The 17,530-nt window shown below is 39.9% G+C and overlaps 1 protein-coding gene across 1 annotated transcript in view; it reads left to right on the top strand.

Moving 5' to 3' along the window:
* The first annotated feature begins 2,563 nt into the window (after positions 1-2,563).
* Positions 2,564-17,530, top strand: part of GDI2 (GDP dissociation inhibitor 2) — a 34,661-nt gene continuing 19,694 nt past the window's right edge. Inside the window, exon 1 of the mRNA XM_037065905.1 lies at positions 2,564-3,163. Within this exon, the coding sequence (XP_036921800.1) occupies positions 3,119-3,163 (45 nt within the window). The 5' untranslated portion in view covers positions 2,564-3,118. The remainder of the gene's footprint in view (positions 3,164-17,530) is intronic.

Below are 17,530 nucleotides of genomic sequence, written 5' to 3'. Positions count from 1 at the left end.
TTCTCAGGCCAGTGCTCACCCACTGAGCCACACCAGCCAAGGCAATGCTGACATTTTTAAAAAGCCTCAACATTCAGAGGCTGATGGGAAAAATGTAAAAAATGCAAAAAATGCTCGTTATTGTCAGGGTTTTTTTTTTTAAGAGTCAGTATTTTGTGTCAGTTCAAAAATATAGGGAGGGTATAAAGATGAGACATGGTAATGGAAAAAATACTACAAAAAATAAACTTATTAAAAATAAATAAAATAAATAAATAAAATATCCACTCATTTATTGATGGGCACTTAGGCTGTTCTTAAGCACTTGGCTATTGTAAATAATGCTGCTATGAACACTAGGGTGCATAGGTTCTTTTGAATTGGTGTTTCAGCAACTGTGGTGCATTTACACAATGGAACACTAAGCAGCAGAAAGAAAGGTGCTCTTAACCCTTTGACAGTATGGATAGAACTAGAGAGTATTATGCTAAGTGAAATAAGCCAGGCAGTCAAAGACAAATACTATATAATCTCACCTGTAAGTGAAATCTAATCAACAAAACAAATAAGTAAGCAAAATAGAACCAGAGACTTGGAAATAAAGAACAAACTGATAATGACCAAAGAGGAGGAGGAGGGGGAATAACAGGAGAAGAAAGAGAAGAGTCAACTCAAGGAACATGTTTAAAGGACCCCTGGACAAAGACAAAGGGTGGGGTGGGGTGGGGTGGGGTGAGGGGCAGGACTGAATGTGGGAGGTGGAGGTGGGTAGGGCAGGAAAGAGTAATGGGCACAACTGTAATTGAATTAACAATAAAAATTAATAAATAAAAATGGGAGATAGATACACACACATACACACACACACACACTTTCAAAAGCATCCCCAGAGAGATCACTTGCCCCTTCTGCCATGTGGGAACACAGTGAGAAGATAACTTAAACCAGGAAGTGGGCCAGACACAATGTGATTTATACTTCCTAGTCTCCAGAACTGTAAGAAATAAATTTGCTTTATATATGTGTATATATATATATAATATATATATACACATATATTATACATATACACATGTACATATATAATATATATACATATATACACATTCCTGTTTACTTGGGGAGGAACAGCAGGACCTTCTTAACCCATTATCTGTTTAGCCAACAGAAAAATCAGTTACACTGTTACATAATGTGTTCAGCAGGCTAATAAACTTTGCACTTGACTTTTGTCTACTTACAAAAATTAAGACCCTGACCCATTAGCTCAGTTGGTTGGAGCACTGGATACACCAAGGTTGCAGGTTTGATTCCCTGTCAGGGCACATACAAGAATCAACCAATGAATGTATGAATAAGTGGAACAAACAGATGCTTCTCTCTCTCTCCCCCTCTCCCTCCTAAAACTCAATCAATAAATACAAAAATTAAAAACTCATTTGGTCACTAACAAATACAAATCCACTTAAAGTTGTATGTAAATGTAAACTGTTTCCCCTCTCCTCAAGAAGGATCCATTGTTCAATGTAACATACCTCCTTATACTCTCTGTATGGGGTGAACATTGCAGAAAGTTATTACATTCTTTCCTGAATCTGAATGACTTAAACACGAAGGAAGGCAGTTCTGTCTACCAAGCTTTGCCTTGAATAGCAGCTCTTCTCCAGCTGCATTTGAGAGTAAATCTTTAAGAAAATACCAACTCTTGCTGCTGAATATGCAAGCTGAAAACACTGGCTGGGAAGGCTTTTAACAAAATTACTTGTATAGACCTCTATTAGGTCTATTCTCTATGAGAACACAAGCCTCTGTTCACATCTAAAAAAAAAGGTGTGTGTAATTGGGGTGGGTTGGGACAGGGGTAGAGGACATGGAAGGCCAACAGGGTAACTTTCCTTCTACGCTCATGGCCTAAACTTATTCATGTACTGATCAGCTACTATTTTTATAATTGGTTTACATTATAGCTCTCATTAGGCACAAACTTAATTCCTAGTTAAATGTGGCCTTCCCTTTATTTATGCTAAGAGTTACAATTTATAAGCAGGTTGGCTGCCCTGGCCAGGTAGCTAAATTGGTTAGAGCATCTTCTGACATCCAAGGTTGAGGTTTCTGTCCCAGTCAGGGCACATACTGGAATTAACCAATAAATTCATAAATAAGTGGAACAATAAATCCGTATCTCTCGCTCTCTAAAAAAAAAATCAGTAAAATAAAAAAGGTTAGTCTTTTTCTTGTAAAATTCCTAAGGCTGCACACAGGGCAAAACCAAGCAAGAACGACAGAGGCTGGAAACAAGATTTTAAAAAATACGTGTTCTGAATTCCTTAAAACGTGTCGGGCTCTCTTCCCTTTGGAAAAGAGGCAGGCGGGAAAGAAAAACCAAACAAGTTGAAAATGGTAAGACTACGTGCCACTAAAGGTATCGATGGCAGGGGGCGGGCAAGCGGCCACCAGCCCCAGCAGCGGGTTTCAGGCCACTTTACATAACCTCCCGAGTGGGAGGGCCTGAACCCAAGGTTGCTGCCCGTTTTTCTCGCGCGTCCACACCCACTTAGACCCCGCCGGAGGGTTCCGGTCCACGTGGCCGGTGCAGGCTCAAAGTCCAATGGCGTCTTGCGGCGTCGGCTGCCACACAGCGGCGAGAGTGAAGAACTGGACAGTCACTCTGCTGCCACCGGCACCATTCCTCGCTAGCCCTTCAGGGTCGTCGATGGGATACTTTCGCTCTGGGATCACAACAAGCCCGGCGCAGCACCGGAATCCAACGGAGGGATGTCTCGCGAGAGCTCGGAAAGGAAGAAGGTTGGACCGGCGGTGGGGAGGTGGCCAATGAGAGAATGGGAAGCGTGTGATGGACGGCCCTCCGGGCACCTCCTTCGAGCCCCGCCCGGCTGCGGAGGTCCGGGTCACCGCCCGCCTGCCCCCCCCTACAGTGCTCAGCTCTTCTTTTTCCGCTTGGGTTGGCGGCTGGCCTCCCTCCTTTCCAGCTTTACCTCTGCTCCTGACTTCCCTTGGTCTCGGTCCCGAAACCGGCCTGAGGTGTTTCCCCGCATCCTCGGAGTGGCCACATAACCACTGTCCCCTAGCATCCTGAGCTTTCTCTTTTCTCTGGGCTTCTGTCCGCGCCTGCCCCGCCATGAATGAGGAGTACGACGTGATCGTGCTGGGCACCGGCCTGACGGTGAGTCCAGAGTTTCTGGCGGCGGGGGCGACAACGGCCAAGGAGCCGGGGAGGGCGTGCAGGCCGGGTGCGAGGGAGGGGTGTCTGGGGGACGGGCCGCGTGAACCTCGGTCTGCTCCTCAGGGTCCCCTAGTGGGTACAGTATCTCGTCTTTTCGTACGTTTTTGGAGGGGAGTCGAGGGAAGGGCGTTGGGCTGGTTGCGAGAGGCATGTTGCACGGGGTATGGGCCTGCGACCGCGCAGGGCCGAGTGGGTCGACTCTAACTGTGGAAGCAAAGACGAAGAAATGCAAAACCAAGTCAAGTATGTGACTTCATGAGCAGCGACGGCGAAATAAAGTGAGTGGAAAATGAGTTTCACTCTACTACAGAAAAGACCCCAAAAAGCTAGGTTTGAGGAATTGCCCTCCCACCTTCCTTATGGGTTGATGGCCTCTCCCGAGTGGAAACGGAAAAGGCAGAGTGGGGGAGGGTGGAAGCCACACTCAGTTACATTTCCTATTTAGCCATCAACCACTACTAGTCAGTCTTTGGCTGCCAAAGATAAAGGATTTTGTGACAAGTCTTGGATAATTACTGTATTGTAATTGTTAGAGTTTGATTAACTTGAATTTTTGAAGAACCTTAGTGTTCTTTTCCCCCTCCCCCACTCCAAATGAGAAGCATTATTCATTTTTTCTAATCACCCTGCAATTTCACTTACTGAGCATCTGCAGAATTGGAAATGAGTTTTCTCTAAACTTGCCTATCAAATGCTTTCTCACCTAAACTTTGCCATCTTTTTTCTTTTGTTTGGTCTGTTGCTTGCCTCCATTGTCTCTTCTCATTGCTTTCCCATAAGAAATATTGGTGTTGGGTTGCTGGAGGTCAAGTTCTCTACTACTTTGGTCTTTAGGAAGTTAGAAGTTAAATCAGTAACAAAATACAAGCAGAATGTGAATGGCGGTGTTCCTAATACCGTGATAAATTTATTTTCTTGGGTGTCTGCTTAGAGACCTTATGAGATAATAGTATTCTGCAAATAGTGCAGGGAGGTGTGTTGTATATTGTACTTCTCTCTCTTAAAAAAAATAAGACTATTCATCTTGTAAAAGAATTCCATTTGAAGAGAGGACCATTTTCATTATCAATTTTTTTGAAATTTGTAGTTCTGACTTTGGGCTATTTCCTTTTAACAAGATTACACTGATTTTATATTGTGAATCCTATATAATCTGACCTCAAAGTCCTGAATCATTTACTGTAACCCACCACTTCAAATTTGATGAAGTATGTTACCTCTCAGGATCAAATTAATATATATGTATTTTAGATAACACCCCAAATTAACTGTTATGTCTCTGTAGACAAGAGAAAACTATTGAACTTACATTTGCCTAATTTTTTAAGAGAAAGTTGTTAGGAACCAGAATGACACTTTTCTGGCCCGTCATTTCTCTTTTTAGAGTGATTTTTGGCTACTGTTGGAGAATATTCAATTCTTAATGCTTCTTATGTTTGACCAGTCCAGAAACAGACTTGTGGCTGGTTAGTAACTAGTACCAAATAGATGAGATTACATACCCAGAAAGCTATTTAGTCATTTTAAATGTGAGATACTAGGTAGAACTTCACTTTTGGTGGTGAGTTGGAAGACTGTTGAATACCTAAGTGAATAGGCCTAACCACTGCAAGGTTTTGCTTTTTGGGTTTTTTTAAGTGCATAATTAAGATTTTGAACTGAGTTTAGTAGTTTGTGATGGATCTTGCCCATTGGCAGTATATGTAAGAGCCACTTAGTTCCACAGTTTTCCACAGTATTGCTGATCTTTCAGATTTGCTTTTGATTAAGGTCAGTTGAAAGTGAACAAATGAGTGCAGATTCATCATCATGCAGGCTTCTACATGCCTAGTTAAGAACCATTACTTTGGATCAAAGGTGCATGGTCTTACTGTGTAACAACCAAGTTAAGACAATGCATTGTATTTAGATTTCCATTTGAATTAATTGACAAGTGGTAGATGCATACTTAACTAGAAATTAGACCAATTTTTTCTGTCATTTTATAGCTATGATATTAATATTAACCCCTATAAACCTTTCTAGATTGTTTTAAGAGATATTCTTTGAGAATTATATCAACTCAGAACAATCACAATGTCACCATCATGGATCATCACATTCTCATCATCATGGGTGGGAGTAGTGGTGATAGGAGGATTTTGATACGTCTTTACCTTCATTTCTGCTAATATAAGGACTCTGATTACTTAATGATAAATTAAGAAACCACAAAGTTAAAAACCCTCAATTTAAAATTAACTTTGCATGTTTGAGTGACCATACCATTTAATTTTAGTAATTTTTATTTTATAAATATTTAGTGCTTGAGGTTTAAGAACCCCCAAACAGATACATGCTCTCAGTTATGGGTACCAAATATTACATGCTAATAGCATGTCAACTACTTTAATGTAGTTAACTTGATACTTTTAAAATAAAATGTAAAGAAGAATGGAAATTTTTTTATTTTGCCTAATCTTATGGTTTTGTACTGGTTATTAGATAAAAAATAAGGAAACATTAATCCACTGATATTGATAGGAAGCTTAATAAAGAAGGCATAAAATAATTTGGTATGAATTAGAGCAAAATTTTCATTTTCTTTCTAGGAGAAATGAAATATTGTGTAGAACCACAACTTTTAGATAAAAAGCCTTTCCAAATGCTATCACGATGGTTTTTGAACAAACTGAGGAGCATTATTTACTTGATAACTAAGATTTCACACCATGAGGGTTAATCACTGTGTTAATGCCGGAACAGTGATTTTCAGCCTTTTTTATCTCCTGGCACACATACACCAAGAACTACATTTTTTGCCAATCTAACAACAAAGAAAAAAGTTTGATAATTTTGATTCATTCACACCAGATGGCTGTTGTTGTGCTGGCTGTTGACATATTTTTAATTTGATAATCTAAGGAAAAAGAGGTTAGGTATTGCATGTATTAAAAATTCTTGTGGCACACTGGTTGAAAACCCACTATGCTACAACATAATGAAGCCACTGAGACAAGTGAGGAACTTGCCCTCCTTAGTAGTCTCAGACTGCTTGGCTTTATGAATTCTTCAGTCTACTTACTTTTCATTTCCCTCTTTGCTTACTTTGCTGTTAGGCTGGCAACTTTTACTCTTCTTTGATTTCACTGTGTACAGATAGCCTCTGAATAGCTAATTTGCTACTTTTGACTTGGGGTTGGCAATAAATTCATGAATTTCTTACAGGTAGTATACAAAGTAAGGGTAACTAGCTCCATAGCTATTTGTGCTCCCCCAGAGTATTTTTTCTACATAGTAATTCTAATAAGGAATTATGAATATAAATGTACACTTTAGTGATATTTAGCTGTATTAGTCTCAGCATTACATGTTTTAAAAATTGTGTTACATCTCAGACATACTTTTCCCCCTTCCTCTTTATTATTAAAATTTTGTGATTTCCAAGAGGATTTTTGTCTTGATTTAAAAATCAAGTAAAAAAACTTTAAAAAACCTATAAATTGCTTTTTAGATTTGCTTGAAAATCTTTGACATTGCTGTGTTAGACTTCAGTAGGCAAAAGACTTTATCCATTGTGTTAGTGATCTGAGCCTTTATGTAAAAATGTCTTACTTTTGAAAGGTATAAACTATCTTGTACTCTGTATTTTTAATCAATTAACCTTATGCATACTGTCCTTAAAGAAGAGAAGTAAAATCAAACATTTTAGCATAGGTAGTAGTGAGACATTTAGTTTGAAGGACCACTTGGTGTTTTAGCTCACATACATTATAATCTGTAATATAGGCATACCTCAGAGATACTGTTGGTGGATGGTCTCTTTGCCTTCTATTTGTAAAAAATGCACCATCTGTGAAGCACAATGAAATGAGGTATGTCTATATCACTATCTCCCCTCATATTTAGTACCTGATTAAAGGTTCTTGCTAGAGTAATGACTTCCCCAAATTGAATTATTTAAACTACCTGTGACTTTTGTGATCCGTTATGGACAATAAAAAGGTAAGCGCACCTTTCTATAAGTAGCTCTTCATGTAGAGGATTAACTGTAATGAATTTTCTTCATGTAGAGAAAATACTGAGAGCCATTGGAGAGATACATGTGGGGATTCAGAGTAGGGAATCAGGAAATTCAAATTCTACTGTTATGTGTAGGGTGCTAAAGGAAGTGAATTTAAAAGTTATCACTGATAATGGTCCTTCCCCTACTGTCCAAATTCTACTGTTATGTGTAGGGTGCTAAAGGAAGTGAATTTAAAAGTTATCACTGATAATGGTCCTTCCCCCTTCTCTACATATCTATACCTACTAGAGCCTTGCTGCATCTGAACTTGAAACATTTTATCTGGTTACTTCTTTTTTGTAAAGATTTTGTTTATTTATTTTTAGAGAGAGAGGAAGGGAGGAAGAGAAACATCACTGTGTGGTTACCTCTCATGTAGCCCACGCTGGAGACCTGGCCTGCAATCCTAGGCATGTGCCCTGACTGGGAATCAAACTGGTGAACCTTTGGTTCGCAGCCTGCACTCAATCCACTGAGCTGCACCAGCCAGGGCTGGTTACCTACTTTTAAAAAATATTTACTTATTTATCTTTAGAGGGGAAGGGAAGGAGAGAGGAAGAGAAACGTCAATGTATGGTTGCTTCTCTCATGCATCCCCTGCTGGGAACTGGCCCCTGCCGGGAACTGGACTGCAACCCAGGCCTGTGCCCTGACTGGGAATTGAACCATGATTGTCTGGTTCGAAGGCCCACATTCAATCCACTGTGCTACACCAGCCAGGCTGGTTACCTACTTTTATGTAGGTAAATATGAAGTGCAGATGGAGGGCAGGTGCCATTAACATAAAAAAATTGGGTTTTGAAGATGGTTTTGCAGTTTTAGTTATGTTGGATGTGAATTTGTGTTCTTCTGCTCAGGTCATATGTGTGGGACTTGTATTCCACAAAAGTGATATGGAGTACTCTCATCTATTCAGTTTAAAACGAATGTGTTGGTTAATATTCACATACAAATTTTCTGGTAAAAGTTATCAATATTCTTGACATACATGATGAATAGACTGATTTTCTAGTGGAACAAGAGGAAATTAATTTAGAATAATTTCTCTGGATTTAATATGCTTTGCTTGTTGTTATATATTCACCAGATAGGTAGTGGAAGGTTTTAATTTAGAGTTGTTAACTTTAGAAAATACAATTTTAGCCATCACTAATGTACTTCTTATGCCCAGATATGATAAATTTTAGCAATGAAACTTTGTATAATTTTTTTAAATCCTCACCTGATGCAGACACCGGCCTGCAGTGTCCATGGTGTTATGGATGAGATATGAGACAAATTCACATGGACTACCGAGTCCTGGAGGAACTCGGTAGGAGGAAAAGGGATGGCACGGCCACTCTCTCAAGGGGAGAGTGCGCTGACCCTTGCCTTGACAGGGTTTTATTGGGCTTCAGTTTGCACAGGAATACAGGTAAAGCTCATTGATCATTGTCAGGCAGTAAGGATCAAACAATAGATAGCATACATAGAACTATGAGGGCCTATTCTGAGTCAGGGTCTGTTAGCTATAGGGCTACAAAACTTTGGGAAACAAACTCATTTCCTGCTTGGACGCTTATCATTTAATTGAGAGCATTCTTAGCAAGGCAGGTTTCACAGGATTTTACATATTCTTTCTCAGTCCTGATTACCCAGGGAACCTGCCCTTTCCAGCTTGGGGGGTGGGGGTGCTGCATCACCCTCTGTCCTTGCTTCAGGTTTAAGTCACTCAGGGGAAGTAAGGCAGCCAAGAGATTAGGAGACTTCTCACTGACAATGAGGACTCAGGCTATGTCAAAGCTGAGGGGCGAGGGTCCATCACCCCTTTTTGCTGTAGCCCCCCAAGCCCTTCCCTGGGGCCTCCACGTGATCGTGCCTGTTCCCCCCTTGGGGAATCTTACCCATCGGCAAACCGATTAAGCACTGGGAGCAAGTTATGGATTAAATAAAAGGAGCAGAAGCAGAGCTCCTGCCAGGGAGACAGCATTGTCTCCTTAGTGGTTTATGGTCTGAAGGTCGCTCACTCAGCCTTAGCCATGGCGGAGGATTACAGCTCCTGAAACCAGGCAGGACAGTTCCCACAACTCACCTGAGGATATGTTATTGATTAGAGAGAGAGAGACAGAGAAAGAAACATCAGTGTGAGAGACAGAAACATGGATCGGTTGCCTCCGGTGTGCACCCTGACTGGGGATTGAACCTGCAGTCTTTTGGTGTACTGGAGGACTCTCTAACCCACTAAGCAACCTGGCCAGGCCTCATTTCATGTTTTAAAGCAAAATTTAAAGTGTCACATTTATGCTACTATGCATTTTATTCTTTGGCAATGTAAAAGCAGTCTTTCTCTGAGGGGTTTAAAGGAATTAGTAGGTCTGAGGGTTTTTAATTAGCTTTTGTCATGTTTGTTACAAATATGACAAAAGGCAGTATCAGTTCTTTGGACACTGCTGAATCTTTAAATGATTGGGTGCTTTGTTAGGCCTCAGCTTTCAGTGAGTGGGTAATGCTTATTTGCAATGGAATGTAAGAACTTATACATAGAAGTGCTGCAGCACTCAAAGTTGCTTCCTGTGGTTTTGCTTCCAAAAGTTGGACTCTGAAGTGTGCTTTGGTCCGCTGGAATAGTGACTGGTCTTCCTCAGTTTATGTCATGACTTATTTTTTTGAGATAGTAAATGTTATTCTACCATATATGAGGGGAGATTCTCCACCATATATGAGGGGAGATTCCCCCCAAAACTGGAATTATTTTCTGGAGGTCAGGCCCCTTGTAGTACAGAGGCTCCATCCACCCTGTGAGTATTTAGGAACTCATCTGTATCAGAGTGCCAGCTGCTGTTGTTGTGAGAGTCTGCATTTGGCTTCAGTGAACTTTGTGGAATACTCTTTCAACACACTTGCCCATTTCATGATGGGGGATTTACAAACACCCCTACCCACACTGCGCTGAGTGTTCAGCAGTTTTTTACCAAAAAAGGCATGACCCCCATTCCCCTCCACCCTACCTTCCCTATTCACCCAATCTTGCCCCAACAACCTTTGTTTTTGTTTTCCTGGATGAAAAAAGTCCTCAAAGGGAAATGTTTTGCACATAAGGAAGAGGTGAAACAAAAAAATAGCAGAAACACTAAAAGGCATCAAAATTGAAGAGTTCAAAAACAGTTTTGAGCCCTAGCTGGTGTAGCTCAGTGGATTGAGCACGGGCCTGTGAACCAGACGATCGCGGTTCGATTCCCAGTCAGGGCACATGCCTGGGTTGCAGGCCAGTTCCTGGCAGGGGCGTGTTCCCAGCAGGGGATGCGTGAGAAGCAACCATACATTGATGTTTCTCTTCCTCTCTCCTTCCCTTCCCCTCTAAAGATAAATAAATAAAATATTTAAAAAAAAACCAGTTTTGAGCAGTAAAAAAAAAAAATAGTCTTGCTAGGTGTATTGCGTCAAATGGAGAGTACTTTGAAGGTGACCGAAGTTTAAACATATGAGAATAAATACACAATTAAAAAAATATATATGTATTTTTGAAAGTTTTATTTTTAGAGAGAGAGGAAGGGAGGGAGAAAGAGGAGAGAAACATCATTGTGTGGTTGCCTCTCACATGGCCTCCACGTGGGCCTGGCCTGCAACCCAGGCATGTGCTCTGACTGGGAATTGAATTGGTGACCCTTTGGTTTGAAACCACACTCAGTCCACTGAGATTGAGTGGATAAATACACTCAAATCTTGAGCTACAGCAGCGGGGGCTAAATACACAATTTTTAATAAATAAATTCCATTTTAGGGGTGGTCACCTAAATATTAGTATATTAGTGATTCTTTAGTTTTTTTTTATTTTTTTGATCAAGTGAATTACTTTTTTTAATGCTATTAGAGTTGGTTTGTATAGGTAAAAATACATTCAGATGTTTATCGCTTATCAAGACTAATTAGGAAAGTGAAAAGGCAGGCCACACAATGGAAGAAGATATTTGTAATACATATAAGCAATAAAGGACTTAAAAATATATATTTTATTGATTATACCATTACAGTTGTCCTATTCCCCCCCTTCATTCCCCTCCACCCTGCACACCTCCTCCCCCACCATTTCTCCCCCTTTAGTTTATGTCCACATGTCTCAAGTTCTTTAGATTGTGTATTTCCCATACTATTCTTGCCCTCCCCCTTATCTATTTTCTACCTACCGTCTATGCTACTTATTCTCTGTACCTTCTCCCCACTTCTCCTCCTCCAGCTCCCCTGTTGCTAACCCTCCATGTGATCTCCATTTCTATGGATCTGCTCCTGATCTAGCTGTCTTCTTAGTTTGCTATTGTTTTAGGTGTGGTTGTTAATAACTGAGTTTGCTGTCCTTTCACTGTTCATATTTTTTTCTTCTTTTTGTTACTTCAGTCCCTTTAACTTTTCATATAATAAGGGCTTGGTGATGATGAACTCCTTGAATTTGATCCTATCTGAGAAGCACTTTATCTGCCCTTCCATTGTAAATGAAAGCTTTGCTGGATAGAGCAATCTTGGATGTAGGTCTTTGGATTTCATGACTTGGAATACTTCTTTCCAGCCTTTTCTTGCCTGTAAAGTCTCTTTTGAGAAATCAGCTAACAATCTGATGGGAACTCTTGTGGGTGACTGTCCCCTTATCTCTTGCTGCTTCTAGGATTCTCTCCTTCATTTTCATCTTGGCTAATGTAATTATGATGTGCCTTGGTGTATACCTCCTTGGGTCCAACTCTTTTGGGACACTGAACTTCCTGGGCTTTCTGGAAGTCTGTTTCCTTTTGCCAGAATGGGGAAGTTCTCCTTTATTATTTGTTCAAATAAGTTTTCCACTTGTTGCTCTCCCTCTTCCCTTTCTGGTACCCCTATAATTCGGATGTTGGAACGGTTAAAGATGTCCTGAAGGTTCCTTATCTCTCCTCATTTTTTTAAAATTCTTGTTTCTTCATACTTTTCTGTTTGGTCATTTTTTTCTTCCTTCTGGTCCACTCCCCTATTTGAGTCCCAGTTTCCTTTCCACCACTATTGGTTTCCTGTGCATTTCCCTTCACTTCAATTAGTTTAGTCTTCATTTGTTCCTCTAATGTGTGACTAATATCAACCAGTTCTGTGAGCATCCTGATCACCAATGTCTTGAACTGTGCCTCTGATAGGTTGGCTATTTCTTGGTCGCTTAGAGTTATTGACTCTGGGGCTTTGAATTCTTGAGCCGTAATGTTTTGGTCTGTTCGTGCCTGTTACGTATGAGGGACAGAGCCTTAGGTGTTCACTAGGGCGGGGCAACTCAGTCTCTGGGTTGTGATGCTGTATGTGGAGGTGGGGTCAGAGAGAGGTAATGGCGGCCCCCTCTGCTGTTTCCCCGCCACTGGGGCCTGCGCGGTCTGTCTCACTGCTTGCTCCTTCGCCTGGTTTATCTGCGCGGAAATGTGTGACCACGGTCAGCCAGCTGCCTTGCGCCCTCACTGGGTCTGCCTGTTGCAACCCCACGTCTGGGATCCGCCAACCACCACCTGCTCTTGGGTCGGTCAGGCTGAGTTTTCCTGCCTCAACTCGTTCTGTCAGCCACTGGCTCCGCCCCTCTTACCTGTCTGGCTGAACGGTTTGTTGTAGTCGGACTTCCGTATAGTTCAATTTTCTGTGTTTTGGTTGCCTTTTTGTTACTAAAACTCTGATGTCTTTAAACTTGGTTGTGCGAGGAGGCACAGTGTTTCCACCTACACCTCCATCTTGGCTGGAAGTAGTCCAAAAGATGACTTTTATATATTCAGAATATATAAAGTACTTTTATATAGCAGTAAGAAAAAAATGGAAAGCCCATTTTAAACATGGACAAATAATTTGAATAGACACTTAAAAAAGAAGATAGTGTAATTATCAGTAAACTTTAAACAAGTGCTCTACCTCAGTAGTTGTCAGGAAATGCTAATTAAACCACATCCTAATTAGAATGGCTAAAATTCAAAGGGTAACAAGACAGGCACTGGTCAAGGATTTGAAATAATAGGAACTTTCATATACTGTTGACAAAAGTGTAAATTGGTATAGCCCTTTTGGAAAGCTGTTTGACAGTATGTCCTGAAGTTGGACATATTTGTATTCTCCTTGATGTATATCTGTCCAACAAAAGCATTCATAAAAGACATGTTGAGAATGTTTGTAGAGCATTATATGTAATAGTCAAAAACTGGAAACTGTCCACCAATAGTAGAATGGATAAATTATGGATTATCTGTGTGGTGTGTACATTCATCAGAAACCTCTACAGCTCTGTTACACAGTGTGTAGTCTACTGATCAGCTGCTTCTGCAACACCTAAGAACTAGAAATTCAGGTTAGGTCTCACTGGAGATACACTAAATCAAAATCCATATTTTAACATGATCTCCAGGTGATTCTTTTGTTGAAATAACAGTTCAATGCACTGCTTTAGTAGTTCAGTGGTTCTTGATGTTGGTCCTGCTGCAGCAGCAGCACCTGGGAAGTGATATGAAATGCAGATCCCCAGGCCCCATCCTCAGACCTGCTGGTGCAGATGCTCTAGGGGACCTGGCAGTCTCCCTTAACAACCCTTGAGATGATGAGGATTCAAACTGATGTTTGAGAATCTGTTTAGAATCTACAGTTCCAAGAAGTTCACAGGTGATCCCAGCTAGAAAGCACAGTTTTGAGATTCACTGCTTGCAGGATTAGCCTAACCTACTGTAAAGGTCTAGAAAGGAATTATTTTAAGGTTTTGCAGGCTATATACAACCTCAACTGCAGGCACAATTACTTTGAAAGCCATAAACAGTATGTTAATGAGGGAGTGTACATGTTACCAGTAAAACCTAATTCACAAAAAACCTGTAGGCTGAACTTGGCTCATGTACTTTTTGGGGACTTGTGTTCTGTAGCAGTGATAAGATTTAAAAATTTTTTAAAATTTTATTTATTTTTTAAGTATTTTTTATTGGTTATGCTATTACAGTTTTCCCCATTTCCCCCCCTTTATCCTCTCTCTATCCTGCCCTCCCAGCCCTCCAGCACTACTCCCCCCTTAGTTCATGTTCATGGGTTGTACGTATAAGTTCTTTGAGTCCTCTGTTTCCTATACCGTTTTTATCTTTCCTTGTCTACTTTATGCCTACTAATTATGCTTCTTCATCCCTGTACCTCCCTCCCTTCCCCCTCCCCTCTGACCTCCCTCTGTGTGATGTCCATTTCTCTGATTCTGTTCCTGTCCTGGTGGTTTGCTTGGTTTTTGTTTTCATTGTTTTTCTTTTGTTTTAGGTTCATTTGTTAATAGTTGTGAGTTTGTTATTTTATTTTTCATATTTTTGATCATCTTTTTCTTAGATAAGTCCCTTTAACATTTCATATGATAAAGGCTTGGTGATGACAAACTCTAACTTGACCTTACCTGGGAAGCACTTTATCTGTCCTTCTATACTAAACGAAAGCTTTGCTGGATAGAGCAATCTTGGATGTAGGTCTTTGAATTTCATGACTTGAAATACTTCTTTCCAGCCCCTTCTTGCCTGTAAGGTCTCTTTTGAGAAATCAGCTGACAGTCTGATGGGCACTCCTTTGTAGGTAACTGTCTCCTTTTCTCTTGCTGCTTTTAGGATTCTCTCTGTATATTTAATCTTGTATAACTTAATGACGATGTGCCTTGGTGTGTTCTTCTTTGGGTCTAACTTCTTTGGGACTCTCTGGGCCTCCTGGACTTCCTGGAAATCTATTTCCTTCACCAGATTGGGGAAGTTTTCCTTCATTATTTGTTCAAATAAGTTTTTAATTTCTTGCTGTTGTTTTCCTTCTGACACCCCTATAATTCGGATATTGGAACGTTTCAGGTTATCCCAGAGAATCCTCAGCCTCTCTTCATTTTTTTTGGATTCTTGTTTCTTTGTGCTGATCCAGTTAGATGTTTATTTCTTCCTTTTGTTCCAGATTGTTGCTTTGAATCCTGGTTTTCTTCTTGTCACTGTTGGTTCCCTGAATATTTTGCTTTATTTCATTTTGGGTATCTTTTATTTGTTCTTTCATTTTTTGACCAAGCTCAATCAGTTCTGTGAGTATTTTGATTACCAGGTCTTTAAATTTTCCATCAGGTAGGTTGGCAGTCTCCTCATCGCATAGTTTTGAGGTTTTACTGTGTTCTTTCATTTGGGCCATATTTCGTTGTCTTGGTAGACAGGTCTGGTTGTTCTAGTTGATTTTTTTTTTTAATTCCTTGGTTGTTGGAGTTCCATGCAGTTTGATATTCTGGTATTTTTGGTTGTTTTTTTAATTTTAGATTAGTGGTTATCCTCCTTTTGGTTGTGTGAGGAAGTGAAGGATTTCTACCTATGCCTCTATGTTGGCCTGAATCGTGATGATAGGATTTTGATTACACACAAAACATGGATGAATGTTGAATAAAAGGCATATACAAAAAGTATATACTTCATGAATCCATTAATTCTGAGTTCAAAAACAGGCAGAATAAATCTTTGCTCTTAGAAGTCATGAGAGGGCCCTGGCTGGTGTAGCTCAGTGGATTGAGCACGGGCCTGTGAAGCAAAGGGTCACTGGTTCAATTCCCAGTCAGGGCACATGCCTGAGTTGCAGGCCAGGTCCCTAGTGGGAGACCTGTGAGAGGCAAGCACACATTGATGTTTCTCTCCCCCTCTTTCTCCTTCCCTTCCCCTCTCTCTAAAAAATAAATAAATAAAATATTTTAAAAAAAGAAGTCATGAGAGTGGCTGGAAGTAGGGGTGATAATGTCTGGAGGAAAGCACAAGGTGGCTTTGTGGGGAGCTCATAATGTTCTAAGGGATTTAAAACATAAAAATGCTAAAATGAGTAGATAGGCTATGTGTGAATTTTAAAAATAAAGTTTCAAAGTCAGACTTCTAGGGGACAAATGGATTGTTCTTCGCTGTCCAGGGTCTTTCGTATAAATTTGAGAAGCACTAAGAATTTATAAAGATACATGGACTTTTCTTTGTCTTTTAAAAAAATTAATCCCCCAAATCCTCTGGTATGACAGTTTGAGTGAATGTGTATCCCAACTATGTGTTTCTTCTCACTAATTGTATTCTTTCTTGTTATTTTCCTCCTATCTTAACTTGATACATCTTCGTATATCCATACTTTATCTACCTTTTTCCTGAGAGTGGTCCTTTTAATACTCTGTTGATTGTCAGTGTATTAGTGATGTTCCCGGATGCTTCCTTTAGGGCTCTAGTTATTAAACTCCTTGGTGTTAGGATCTAACACCCTTAAAAACTGAGGACCCTGAAGAGCTTTTGTTTGTATCTGTCAGTATTTACTGTGTTAAAAATCAACACTGAGCAATTTTTTGAAATGTATTAATTCACTTAAAGATAACAGTGATAAACCCATTAGGTGTTAACATGTATAACATTTTATGAAATATAGCTATATTTCCCAAAACAATAGTTTTATGAGAAGAGTATCATTGTTTTTCCATTTTCTGCCTATCTCTTTAATGTCTGGCTTAAAAGATAGTTGGATTCTCTTCTCTGCTTTGAGTTCAGCCTTTGTGATATATTTTCTTAGCCAAAGTGTATGAAGAATATCAGGCCTCATATGGTAGGAGCTCCCAGATGTGTAGGTAGAAGAGGGAGAAGTGTTTTAGTTGCCTCTCAGATTGTAAATATTCTTTGATTCACACCAAAACACAAATAGCAGCTGTTTTTTTTAAATATAAATTGCACCCAAAAATCTGCAGCCACATCAGCGAACATTTTCTGTTTGATTACATTAAAGTTTATTAAACTGGCTTGCACTATGAATTCCTCTTTTATCCCCCAGTGTGATATTTTTTTTAATTTTTAGAGGGGAAGGGAAAGAGAGGAGAGAAATATCAATGTATGGTTGCCTCTCATGAGTCCTCTGCTGGGAACTGGCCTGCAACCCAGGCATGTGCCCTGACTGGGATTTGAACCGTGATCGTGTGGTCCCAGTGTGATTTTAAACATCATTTCATTGGTCATTTGGAAAATACTGGTTTACTAAGTAATGCAGAGGTCCTGAACTGTTGACACATTTCATTATACAATACCAGAAACTCATATTTGTAGATATCATCATTGATATTTTTAAAGTATTTTTTAAGTATTTCACACATACAAGAATTCAAATTTTCATTCAAAATTTTGACTTGTTTTTGGCAACAAATACTGTTAGTTATGTCCTTGATGTTAATTTTTGGGAAAATATTTAAGTCTGAGTAATCATAGTTTCTTGGTCACTGGTTCTTTTAAATAAAAATAACGGTTCATAAAAAGAATAGCTAG

Source organism: Sturnira hondurensis, unplaced genomic scaffold (assembly GCF_014824575.4).
Source record: "Sturnira hondurensis isolate 20B ecotype Veracruz unplaced genomic scaffold, ASM1482457v3 Scaffold0016284, whole genome shotgun sequence".
NCBI lineage: Eukaryota > Metazoa > Chordata > Mammalia > Chiroptera > Phyllostomidae > Sturnira > Sturnira hondurensis.
The sequence above is the reverse complement of the archived record's forward strand: the minus strand, read 5'-3'. Positions and strand labels throughout refer to the sequence as shown.